The following is a 12,777-nucleotide window of genomic DNA, read 5'->3' on the forward strand; positions in this document are numbered from 1 at the left end:
TTCAACTGATAATAAACACAAAAGTCACCTGATCGACTGAAAATAGTGAAGTCGCCGAACAACGACAATCCAGGTAACTAGAAAAGGTTTTTTTTTTAGGCTTAAATTTGTGAAACAGTTTCCCTTTTTGCAATTTCATTACACAACACAAGATTAAACTTAAACAAAATTCGGTAATTTTATTATTTTTTAAATTATTTTTTTAATTTTTTTAATTATAAATATTAACGTTATTGTGAACGATAACAACATTAGGCCTTTGACTTTTTTGGTCTTTTTGTTATATAGTTTATACTTCATAAGTTCATAAAGTTAATAAAGTTATGATTATCAATATCAATCTGTCAGACTCAGAAAACTGTTTTCACTTTCCTCTGTCTTTGCCCACTCTCCTCTGTCCTTGCTAAAAAAAAGTGTTGTGCCAAGTTTGGTTGTAATCAGTTGATGTTAATGTTACAGATATTTAAATTAGATATTAGAGATTCCTAAGCTAACCTAAGGGGAGATTATGGAGAAACTAAACAAGCTATTCCTAAATCCAAATTATCTTTCTTTCTTTTTAACCAAAATGACATGACATTTTTTGTTATGACATTTTCACATATTAATGAGCTAAAATGTCCGTTTTGGTAAAAAAATGCTTAAAAAGTAAGTTTTTGATTTTTAATGCCCTAAATTGTGTAACTCATTCCATGTGTGATTCAAATGTGGGCATCTGCATGGTATATTAGTTTTTAAATTACTAGTTGCTGAGTATGTAAGTTTTTGAGGGCAAAATAGTTTCAATAATAACAGGTTTTTACAGAGTGGACATATTATTCTAGCAGCTAGAACAAGGCGCTGTACAATCAAAGAACACAAGTATCAATCAAAGTCTTGTCAGCTGCTGCTGAACAGACCTAAATAGTTCAGTCTTGTTAGCTGATTCTGAAGCCAATCGGTGGATTTGAACAGGGACCTCCTTCCAAAGCCTCTGACCAATAAATCTACTACATTATCTCAAAATATTACACAATTAAGTTACTAGGTTATCAAGAATCAGAGCCTGTTGCAAACTGCTTACCAACCAAAGAAAAGTTAATGGCCTGAAAGAAAATGCACCCACCTTGTTTCTAGGTCGAGGTAATGTTCCGCAGTCTTTTTCAAATTTGTGTAGAGCCTGCCATCCTATATGAAGTTGACCTGGTCGATCAAACTTCGCATAATCTGTTATGACATGCTCCGGTTCTGCTAAGGACTGCCGAAGGGGTTTCTGTCGATCGAAAATAAACAATGAATGAAAGAAATATCATTTTAGTTTTTTTTGTGGAAGTTGCCAAGCATGCACTCAATGTTGTAGACACAAAGATAAAGGTTTGGGTCAAAGATTAGTAAGTACTCCAATAATTAATGACCACAAAAAACTTATTTGGTGAGATACACTGCGGTTGTTAACAGTATTATCTATGTTACGAAAGGATTCCCTGAAGTAATATGGTTTGAACAATTTTTCACCCAGAAACATTTGAATCTGTGAAGGGATTCATGCATAAGTAGATTCTCGGATTTCTTAGGTTTTTTGTGCTGTTTTCTCAGCAACTGACACTTAATTCAGCTGAAACTTTCTCATGAGACTTTTATTGTTTCTTTCTATTTAATTTTGCCTATAAATCAGCTTAACATTAACAAAAATCAACCTATGTCCATACCTCTAAACGTATCCGGTTGAGAAAAATAGCATGAAATTGGTGTAAATAATCTAAGAGCAATCTACAATTACAATGAATCTACAATTCTGTGTAAAGATTTGCCTTTTAAGCAAGAGACCATTAGTAAGGCGGCATAACACAAAAACTAATAACAATTGTGCTTTTTGTGATAAAGGCAAGGGATTTGGTTTATATAGGTAAATTAATGTGTTACAAAAGTATTTGGATATTTGGCCATTTCCACTTTTGCTTCTAGCGGCTTTGGCGGCCCTTTCCTTATTCAAAAATGTTGATGGTGTAAAATGTGATAATGTTTTTTTGAATAATACAATCTTTGTGCTAAGAGCCTCCATGGAAAACATTGCTAGGAGCTGATCGGAGTTTTCCCTCATCAAAGATGACATAAATAAAATAATAAAAAAATCTAAGAGGAAAAAATGTACTCACAAAGTTGACTTTCTGTGGCATCTTGACTTGTTTGACGATTCCTCCACGTACATAGTCAGACAACCCTGATGTGTCACCAATACTGAATGTGTATGGGCCTAGTACCTTGACTTTCCTTGGTTCGCTGTCATTCAACTCAGTCATGCCCTGTAAAGAGTACACAAGTTAATAACTCCACACAAGAAAATATATATATATCATTAATTTGTTCATGGTATTAAAGACACCGGACACATTTGGTAATTGTCAAAGACCAGTTATCTCACTTGGTTTATCTCAACATATAGGCACGAAATAAAAAGCCTATGAAAATTTGAACTCAATTGGTCGTCAATTGATTGTGAGGTAATAATGGAAGAAAAAAAGTTTTGTGCTTTCAGATGCTTGATTTCGCGACCTCAAAATCTAATTCTGAGGTCTCAAAATCAATTTCAAATATTTTGGTGGAAAATTACTACTTTCTTGAAAACTACATTACTTCAGAGGGAGCTGTGTCTTATGATGTTTTATACTATCAACAGCTCTCTTATGCTTGTTACCAAGTAAGTTGTTGTGCTAACAACTTTTTTGAGTAATCACCAATAGTGTCCACTGCCTTTAAGTATGCTTCAACACAATTAAAAGATATGACACAGTGAACTACTCTTAGCAAATTAAAACAAAAATAAGTACTTTTCCTGTCATGTATTTACTGGCCCGAAGCTAAAATCACTAATAATAAATAATAATTAACCATTCTTATATAGCGCATAACACATAGAAATCAAACATGTCCCTAAGCGCTCTTGAGAAAAACACAACAGAATACAAAGACAAGATGTACTGGGTAACAAACAAAATGGATGAATTAAATGTTAAATAAGTGCGTCTTTAAAGCAATCTAAAACTTAACAATGGAGTCAATGTTTTTTATGTGTTCCGGGAGATTGTTCCATAAGGTTGAGGCAGTGTGAGCGAAGCTGCGTTCACCATATGATTTGGTCATCACTGGTGGAATAACAAACAACTTTTTCTTATTAGAACGAAGATTTCAAGAAGGTGTGTACAATGTTAATAGCTCTGTCAAATAAGGAGGCGCAAAATCATAAAAACATTCATATGCTAACAACCATATTTTGAATGAAATGCGAGAGTGAATAGGTAGCCAGTGTAAGTCTCTTAGAATAACAGACACAGATTCATGTTTCCTAATACGATTTAATAAAAAAAAACGAGCTGCAGAGTTCTGCACAACCTGCATCTTTTGCACTTGACGAGCCGAAATCCCAGAAAGGAGGCTGTTGCAAAAATCAAGATGATCACTGGTCTTGGGGCCCGCGGTTCAGAATTAGTTTCAAGCCCTGTATATTGTACAAAAATGCACTCAACTACATCCGATATTTGTATAACAAATTACTGTTCATAAATACCCCAGACAGTTGCGCTATTCCTATTGGGCAGTTCCACGGGGTTGGACGTACATTTCGGACACTTTAACAGAGTGTATTATTACAGTGTTATAAACAAAAAGAATTTTTATTCTGGATAGAGGTATTAGGCAGTCACTAAAGTTATTTTATCAAAAATTACTCATCCATGTCTTTGGATATAGACGCCATTCGCCCAAAACACCATGGTGTCGGACGTACTCAGAGAACCCGCCTTCAATTCTTTGGAGGAGAGCTCGTCACGTGGGGGGTGTTAAAATGGCTAGTGAATTTTGGCTAGGCCTTTATCAGTTTTATACTGGCTGTTAAAGAACTCGTTGCCACTTTTTATTCCCTTATTATTAATTAAAGTATCATTATAACATGTGTCTTACCTGAATTTCTGTGAAGCTGACGTAGTCTCCAGATTCAAATCCATGACGACTCTCATCCAGACATGTCACAACACATTCCTTTTCCTGATAACGCAAACATAAGTGACAAATTTACTAAGAGTTGCCAGGGCTAATACTTCAAGGAGGCAATTGCCTTTTTGCCTCCATGCCCGCTGGTCATTGCCTTGGTGCCCTTGAAATGCTTAGAATACATTTATAATTTCCTCATCGGGAGCCCTTTACCAAGGAGAAAATGCATTGGTGTAATTGCCCTTTTCAAAAACAAGAATACATGCCTGAGATGTTAAGATATAGGATAAGAACTTACTACCAGATGATCTTGGTGGCCTAGTATTAAGTTACCAGACAAAATACCGTGTCACTTGTAGCATTTAAGACTGGTGTCCTACCTTATTTATGCTTATCAGAAACTTATTAAGCAACATATTCTGCATAAGTCATGGTCTCTATGTAATTCCAAGGCCAAATTTCATAGAGCTGCCTTTAAGCACAATTACAAGCTGAGCATAACCAAAGTATGCTTAAAGGCAGTGGACACTATTGGTAATTACTCAAAATAATTATTAGCATAAAACCTTACTTGGTAACGAGTAATGGGGAGAGGTTGATAGTATAACACATCGTGAGAAACGGCTCCCTCTGAAGTGTCGTAGTTTTCGAGAAAGAAGTAATTTTCCGCGAGTTTGATTTCAAGTCCTCAGAGTTAGAATTTGAGGTCTCGAAATAAAGCATCTGAAAACACACAACTTCAAGTGACCAAGGTGCCACAAGGGTGTTTTTTTCTTTCATTAAAACTCGCAACTTCGACGGCCGATTGAGCTCAAATTTTCGCAGGTTTGTTATTTTATGCATATGTTGAGATACACCACCTATGAAGACTAGTCTTTGACAAATTACCAATAGTGTCCAGTGTCTTTAACTTCCATGTCACAAGCACAATTTGTGACTGATATCCTGCTCATTTCTGCTAAGCAGAATTTCTTTAAGCATGAATCTCTGCTTAGGCCCAAGTCTACACTTACCTTAGTGATTGCAGATATCATAGAGGTGAGTGGCTCTTCCCCATTGACATCAATAACAGTAAAGTCATCACCAAAGTCACAGAACACCTGTCCGAATAGTCCCCTAGTGTCGGCAATGATGAGATGGATTCCCTTAGAGTGGCAGAAGTCTCCTATCTTCAGCTGAGCTTCTAGACTACTCTTGGTCAATACGATCACCTATAATTGGATCAGAAACAACAGGTTTAACTTGTAAATGTTCTCTTCTACTTTCTTTATTTGATCTTTGGACCAAGGTGATTATTGACAAAAATTTAAATGGTATCCTCGTCAAGGTCTCTGAGTCCCTGCTTGCCTTTTGGTGGTCCGAAGTCAGGGCAGCCATGAAGTATGTGGCAGACTGTTTAAACATCATGTATTATATAAGAAAGTCATACAGTCAGGGTATGTCAAAGCATCCACACACAGACATCACCATCAACAGTTACTAGTTACTCTTAACCCTCCTACACATGGTACCATTTGTTTTCAGCGAGCTAACCAACCATTTGCAGTCATTTAACAGCAGAGACTGTGCACGGTGGTGCAAATGATGCATCCACCAATTGGTGTCATTTTGCAGGCTGGGGTAGTGCATTTACCTTTCAAAACCATGGAAGACATTGAATGGTCAGACAGTAGGAGGTGTTAACTGTGTATTGCATAGATGCATGCAGCACATCAAATTATATCGCATATCTTCAAATTTTCTTCAAAGCAAATTTGTTACGACATGTTTACTTGAGAGGAAATTAATTAACAAACAATAATAACTCAAACTTACGGTGAATTTACTGATGAAGTCCTCTGCCAGTGGCCTGTTCTCTGCCTTGACGGGTACGTAAGAATTTAACTCAGCCAACTTGGGTTCTGTCACCAGTGCTCGATTCTTGCCGACATCAGCAGCGCTGAAGAAAAACTGCAAAGATAAAACGACAGTTACACTATCAGCTCCAGATAGATGTTTGTAACCACTCTGGGTCTGTATTTTGAGACAAATTTTCCTTCAAGAGCATTATGAAACAAAAATCGTTGTTGCACAAATTTGTGTGCATCCAGATTTCTAATAACAGACTTCAGGCCTGAAGTCTTTAAATATATTCGCGAAAAAACACCACTTTCTCAAAAAACTATGTTACTCATAGAGAGCTGTTTCTCACACTGTTTTTACTATCAACCGCTCTCCATTGCTTGTACCAAGTATAAAAGAGTTTATGCTAACAATTATTTTGAGTAACCACCAAAAGTGTCCACTGCCTTTAAGCTTTACTATTATAATACATTTTTTCGAAAAAAATTAAAAGGGATTGAGACCCTCACAGATTTCGTGTAGGATTATTTCTCCAGCATTAACAACTAAATTAGCAAATAAACTAATAATAGTTATTTGGTGAAAAAAAAACACATAAATATACAGACAAGACCCTATACTCCACACTACTGGCACCCTGTTTTCAAAGTATGACTACTGGTCTCATTAAAACACAGAGTTTAAACATCATTAGTTTTTATCCTAACAATTTTTTTTTAGTAAAATACCAATAGTGTCCAGTGCCTTTACAACAGTTCTGATTTATTATAAATGTACATGTACCATGCAAAGCCTGAGATAAGTTTTTTCAACTTCATGATTGTTAAAGGAACACGTGCAAAGCTTGAGAATAAGTTTTTTCAATATCATGATGGTTAAAGGATGACGTTGCCTCGGATCGGTCGAGTTGGTCTTTGAAAAGCGTTTGTAATTGTTTGTTATAAAATGCATGTAGTTTTAAAAGTAGAATACATTAATCCCCACAAATGTTCTTCGAAATTGTGCAGTTTTCCTTTTACTTTGGGAACTAACACGGTCAGCCATTTATGGGAGTCGAAAAGTTGACTCCCATAAATGGCCAACCGTGTTAGTTAACGAGGTAAAAGGGAAACCACCCAATTTCGGGTCATACTTGTGTGGATGATTATATTCTACTTCTAAAATATCTTTCTAATCATATGCATTTTATAACAAACGGTTACAAACGCTTTTCAAAGACCAACTTGACCGATCCAAGGCGATCCAAGGTAACATGTTCCTTTATGTTACATGGATGAATGTATATTCAAACCTTTCTCAAGAGGGACAAATGAATGGTGTTTAGTGTGACATCAATGAAGACCGACATACCTGTGAGGCGAGGTTGTCTATCGTTACATTTCCCTCGTCGTGAATTGTGAGTGACTTGACGCCTCCAAGCACGATATTTTTAGCGATCTCAACACCGAGGCCTCCCATACCAGAGATGAGCACGTCTGAACGGTTCATTCGCTTCATAGCATCGTGACCGAGAACATACCTATAAAGTACACAGACAATGGTTATATTCGACTAATCTTTCATCTTTGTTGTGTCCCAAATGTGCAAAAGTAATGTTAATGTATTTTTTTTTCATTTATAAAAATGGTACCAGTCTTATTTCCATTCCACTCTCGCTTTGATTTGAATAAAAGCAAAAGATGGTAGCTGCACCAAGATACTAGGCACGATACTTCAAGGAGGCAATAAAGGCCTCCATGCCTGGTCTGGTCATTGCCTTGGTGCCCTTGCAATGCTACAGTAGAAGTTTGCAGCTTCCTTATAGGGTGCCCTTCACACGGAGAAACTGCCTTGGTGCTCTTCCCCTTTTAAAAATGAAGCATACAGGCCCGACCATGAACTTAAACATTGGGTGTATAGATAGAAACAACAGAACTTGTTGTTCCAATCACCAGGGGTGGATTTCACAAAGGTAATCCTAACTTAGGACTTGTCCTAGGCAATGCTAAGAGATAGGACCAGTCCCAAGTTAGGATGAGTTACTGGTCCTAACTTAGGACCAGTCCTATCTCTTAGCATTGCCTAGGACTAGTCCTAAGTTAGGACTACCTTTGTGAAATCCACCCCAGATTCAGTCTCACTGCCCTGCCCGACTCATTAACCTAGCGAAGTCCCAGATTTAAAAGTTATAAAAGACTATTTCAGCTAACGTTGTGATCCCAACCTCAAAACACTCTCTAGGTGCGAGTATGTTTGAATATTGTTAATGGATATAATTGAATATCCAGTCAAAAAAGATTTTATAAATTTGAAAATCTTGAAGTAGCTTACAGTTGTCTGGAGTACAGACCCTCATCGATGCCGTCGGTCCCGGTCCCGTTCTTAGCCATGGCGTTCTGTAAATTAAAAAAAGCGATATTAGTATTCTTAGACATGTAGCGTTCTGTAAAGCTGAACACAAAAATTCAACGCACTACTAAACTGATTGCACTTCACATGGGGTGTTGAGTTACCAAATGGTATTGGGTTTTGTTAGAGTAAAGAAGGATTCTAGTAAACCACTCAGGGGATCAGGCATACCACCATAATCATATTTTGATAATGCATTTTCTATTGCAATGGTTTTAACTTTTGTAATATTTTAACGATTGTGAATTATGTCACAGTTATGACATGACATGATTTAAATAAATAAACGATCAACCAATCAGTTTGTGTGTTGATTTTGTTTTTGAGTAAAGAGAGATTACAGTAGATCATTCAGGGCAATTAGGAATTAACTAACGTTATTGTCAACAAGGCATCTGTTTTGAATGTGTCAGGATGATTGAAAGTCCAGTGAACATTAAAGTTGCAGCAATATAGTTGACCTTTGCTATAACAAGATGGCTGGTACTGGCCAAATTACCAAAATAACAGGAACATTGTAAAAAGAGGACAGCAAAAAAAAAAGAACACAAAACCGAAATGAGATTCAGGACTTCAAAATGTACAATTTTTAAGAAGAACCTCTTTGTAAGGAGAGGTGATTGTAACCATTTAATTTACAGATCCAAGCTTTTTCTCTGGGGTGAAATGTTTCTTTTTGAGGTGATAATAAAAAGTGTCTCCTTACTTTCCCTGATGAACCAACTGAGTTATTTGACTGTTCCGCTAGTGGCACCTGTGACTCAGGGTCAAGTCGAAGCTTCTTGCTTACTGGAGACTGACTATCCAAATCTTCTCGAGGTCTAGATGACATCTGCCAGTCGGGGAAAAAACAAGAGAAAACAAAATTAATAAGGTAAGTCTTGCTATCATTGATTCACATTATTGACTAACTGTTGTCCTTAATTTTGTTTTTTTTTACCCACTAGACTACCAAGATTGCCTGGTAGCTAGAGAAAGCTTGGGCGATAACACGATATTATCGAATTTCGCAATACTAATTTGGAAACGATTTCGATATCGGATGATTTGGTTTTAATCGAAATATCGATATATCGCGATATATCGAAGCATGTTAACTTTGAGGGCATGTTTTTAGATTGCGCCAAGCAGCAATATCTTGTGTTGGCACTGCATGCGATTCATCGCGCCTCGATTGACGTCACGAACAGCGCCCTCTGGGGTCGGGCTTATTTTCAAATTTGTAAATAACATGGAAACCTTAGATAATTGTTTATTCATAATCCACTCATCAAAACACATATTATAGTGACAAACATGACAAATGCTTTATTTTGACAAAATACCACTTTCAGGCGACTGTAAAATGTTATTCCATTTTACCCTTCCGTCTGGTATAAACAGGAAGCTGTAAACTTTAAAAGATCATATCTCGTGGACCACCTGTGACCTCTTGGCCTAAATAAATTGTAAAAAGCTGTTAAGCAGAGAATACTGATTAGCAAATTTCTTTGCTCAAAAAAGAATGAGTGGGGTACCAGTGGCAACGATGTTATGTAAACTTGATGGATTGACGGCTTGTAAATTTCCAACAAAGCAAGATTTTTCTGTGCTAATAAAGTTTATAGGTGGGTTTATGAAATAGGGCCTTATCACCTAGTCATACAGTCTTGTATTGTAGCTTTGATTTTTTAATTGACGAACTGCCGACTGCCAAGCTGCGACCGAGTTGGACTAATCCATTCTGTGAAAGGAGTGTTAGGCAGTGGGGCAGTGCGTGTGCACTAATATGGCGCGCACGCACTGCAGCACTGCCTTGTATCACCCCTTTAACAGAATCATCAATGCGGCAGTTCGTCAATCCAATAGGCTGGTACCTGCGGTTCAGCACTTGGTGACCAAACGAACATGCGATGGGACAGGTCCAAAATATTACCTGGGATTTCGCTCCAGGATCTGGTAAGTTTTTGTCCTTTTTCTTCAAAAATATTTTCTAAATGGTGTTCGAGTGTTCATTAGATATTGAGGATTAACATCGTGTTCCTAGAATTTTTGTAATGATTTTCGAAAGTGGTAAAAATGGTGCAAAGCTGTTGACTAGCTTTCGAATTGGACCAGATTGCCGTTTGCCGTTCGAGCATGTCTAGTAACCCTCCGGAAGTTACGTTATCGCAACTCAGTGTTCTCCACATGCGTGTTTTGGTGGGGGGGGGGGGGGTCAGGCCGCTCTCCTAAAAATATTGGCTGCCCTGCCCCAAAAATGACAAACAGACTATCTTTAGCATGCATTTAATCATGATTTAATACGATCAAACGAGTACCTGACAAGGGAACAGACTTCAAAACTACAGCATCAGAAATGCGATCATAAACAATTGTTAAAACTCAATGCACACACGGCCACATGGTTCGTAGAGAAAGAATTGTCACACAGTGTGCTGCACACCTGTATAATGGTACAACAGCCTTGAAGCATAATCAACCATGTTAAAAAAATTCTGTGCGTTACCGATCGTTGAATCTCGTTGATTTTATTGCAAAGAAAGTTCTTAACGACGGAACCGCTGATCATTTATTCATGGAAATGGTTTTTGATGGAAAAAGATTTGAGATTAAGATTTAAGATTGTCAAAAAATGTGTTTTTTTGTGTGTTTTTTTTCCTTTTTTTTAAATTCCATGTGAAGGCCATCCGATCACCCACTTTCTAAAATTCTTATTATTATATTATTAGTACATTAATTGTTATTATTATTATTATTATTATTATTATTATTATTATTATTATTATTATTATTATTATTATTATTATTATTATTATTATTATTATTATTATTATTATTATTATTATTATTATTATTATTATTATTATTATTATTATTATTATTATTATTATTATTATCATTATCATTATCATTATTATTATTATTATTATTATTATTATTATTATTATTATTATTATTATTATTATTTATAACAAATTATATGTTTTGATTTCGTTTTTAAACTAATGTTGTTCAGATCGAAATGGATGTCATTTAATGGGTAGCGTCGTCCGGGCCTGGGATTAATAAAAAAAGTTTTTCTCATGCATTTGTGGCTTTCACGTCTGATGACGTCATATAAAAATGGGCGCCATTTTGGTAAGTTATATGGTTATATTGACGGGCGCCATTTTTATTACGTCATGCCGCCCTCCCAAAAAAATGTCTGTGGAGAACACTGGCAACTAAAAATTGTAAAGTTTCATCCACCAAATCCTCAAGAGGATTTTTTTTTAAAGCAACACAACATCCCTCAAAAAAAAAAACCATGAAGTAAACTCTAGTTGCGATGACGTAACCCTCCTCCCAACCAATGGTGGGAGGAGGGTTTTGTTATTGCAACTACAACAAGTAAACATGTACAATAGTACATGATTATGATATAATGGAATCATGAACTACCTTAATTAAAAAGTTGTGGCCGGATGCATATTTTGTTTTACACAACACAAGGATAACGTTCATTAACAATACATGATATAATACAACTTTTATTTTGAAAATCAATAAATTGTTTATAATAAATAGATAAAGTTATACTAATATTCAGAATGGCCAGCATGCACAGTCAGACAGTGGTGATCATGGTGATTATGCGCTATATAAATGTAATTTATTATTATTATTATTATTATTATTATTATTATTATTATTATTATTACACAATTCATTACAAAAAAATACAATCATGACAATTAGGCCTAGCGGCTAGAGTTGTTTTTTAGACAATGGAAATTATTTATAATTTACAGTATCCATAGCATGTATCCATTTCATGTGTTTGTCTGCACCTCTAATAATATAATGTACAATTCATTAACTAACCAAAACGTTCTGAAAAGTTTCCACCAGACGAGAAAGGAAATAGCTGTCCGGAAACTGGGCTACAAAAATAATTCACGCCACCAAACACGCATACAAACTAAAAATACGGCAATCCCGCTTCTACAGAGAGAACAAAATGTTTACCTTCAACGTTCACTAAATATGATGTTTACGCTTTTGACAGAGTCTCATTGCTGGTCTTTTAAATAAGATCACATTCGGTCATTCTTGTCCAAAAATGAGATTATTTTATCATAAATTCTCACGTGCTGTGATGACGTGTTTTTGACCACACACAAAAGCCGTCGACTTATTTGGAGGACCCTATTCGTTACCGTACAACAAAGGAAATTATACTACTCCTACAAAAACGCCCAAAACCTAAGATCTTTAAAAAGAGTATTTGTTCCACATTTATCTCAGTGTAAAACTGAATATCTTAGGATTAAAACGAGAGGCAACTGTCCTCACTTACCGTCAGAAAACGACAAACCGGAAGAAGCAAAAATGCACCTGGTTGCAAAGCACTGTGGGAATGTCATGATGACAGGCTTTCGCTGGTTGGCATTTCTTTGTTGAAATCCGCGTGCCGACATGGGTACCAGTTAAACTTAAAATAGATATGATGGCATCGCAAAAATCATAACGGGATATTCTTATTCTTTATTTGGCCAATAAACAATGTATATATTAATAATGAATAAAATAAACTGTTCATAAAATCATAGAGATTAG

At 36.0% G+C, this 12,777-nt stretch overlaps 1 protein-coding gene across 2 annotated transcripts in view; it reads right to left on the reverse strand.

Annotated features, from left to right (window-relative positions):
* Positions 1-12,576, reverse strand: part of LOC139934092 (ubiquitin-like modifier-activating enzyme 1) — a 32,713-nt gene extending 20,137 nt beyond the window's left edge. Inside the window, exons 1-9 of one of the 2 annotated variants that reach the window (XM_071928382.1) lie at positions 12,518-12,576; positions 8,903-9,028; positions 8,119-8,183; positions 7,159-7,327; positions 5,782-5,916; positions 4,980-5,177; positions 3,937-4,020; positions 2,136-2,282; positions 1,106-1,252 (exon numbers count right to left, since the gene is read on the reverse strand). In XM_071928382.1, the coding sequence (XP_071784483.1) occupies positions 1,106-1,252; positions 2,136-2,282; positions 3,937-4,020; positions 4,980-5,177; positions 5,782-5,916; positions 7,159-7,327; positions 8,119-8,183; positions 8,903-9,028 (1,071 nt within the window). In that variant the 5' untranslated portion in view covers positions 12,518-12,576. Of the gene's footprint in view, positions 1-1,105; positions 1,253-2,135; positions 2,283-3,936; positions 4,021-4,979; positions 5,178-5,781; positions 5,917-7,158; positions 7,328-8,118; positions 8,184-8,902; positions 9,029-12,186; positions 12,380-12,517 lie in introns of those variants that run through there. The other variant, XM_071928383.1, reaches the window with a different exon arrangement.
* Positions 12,577-12,777: the final 201 nt, after the last annotated feature.

Source organism: Asterias amurensis, chromosome 2, assembly GCF_032118995.1.
Source record: "Asterias amurensis chromosome 2, ASM3211899v1".
Lineage (NCBI taxonomy): Eukaryota > Metazoa > Echinodermata > Asteroidea > Forcipulatida > Asteriidae > Asterias > Asterias amurensis.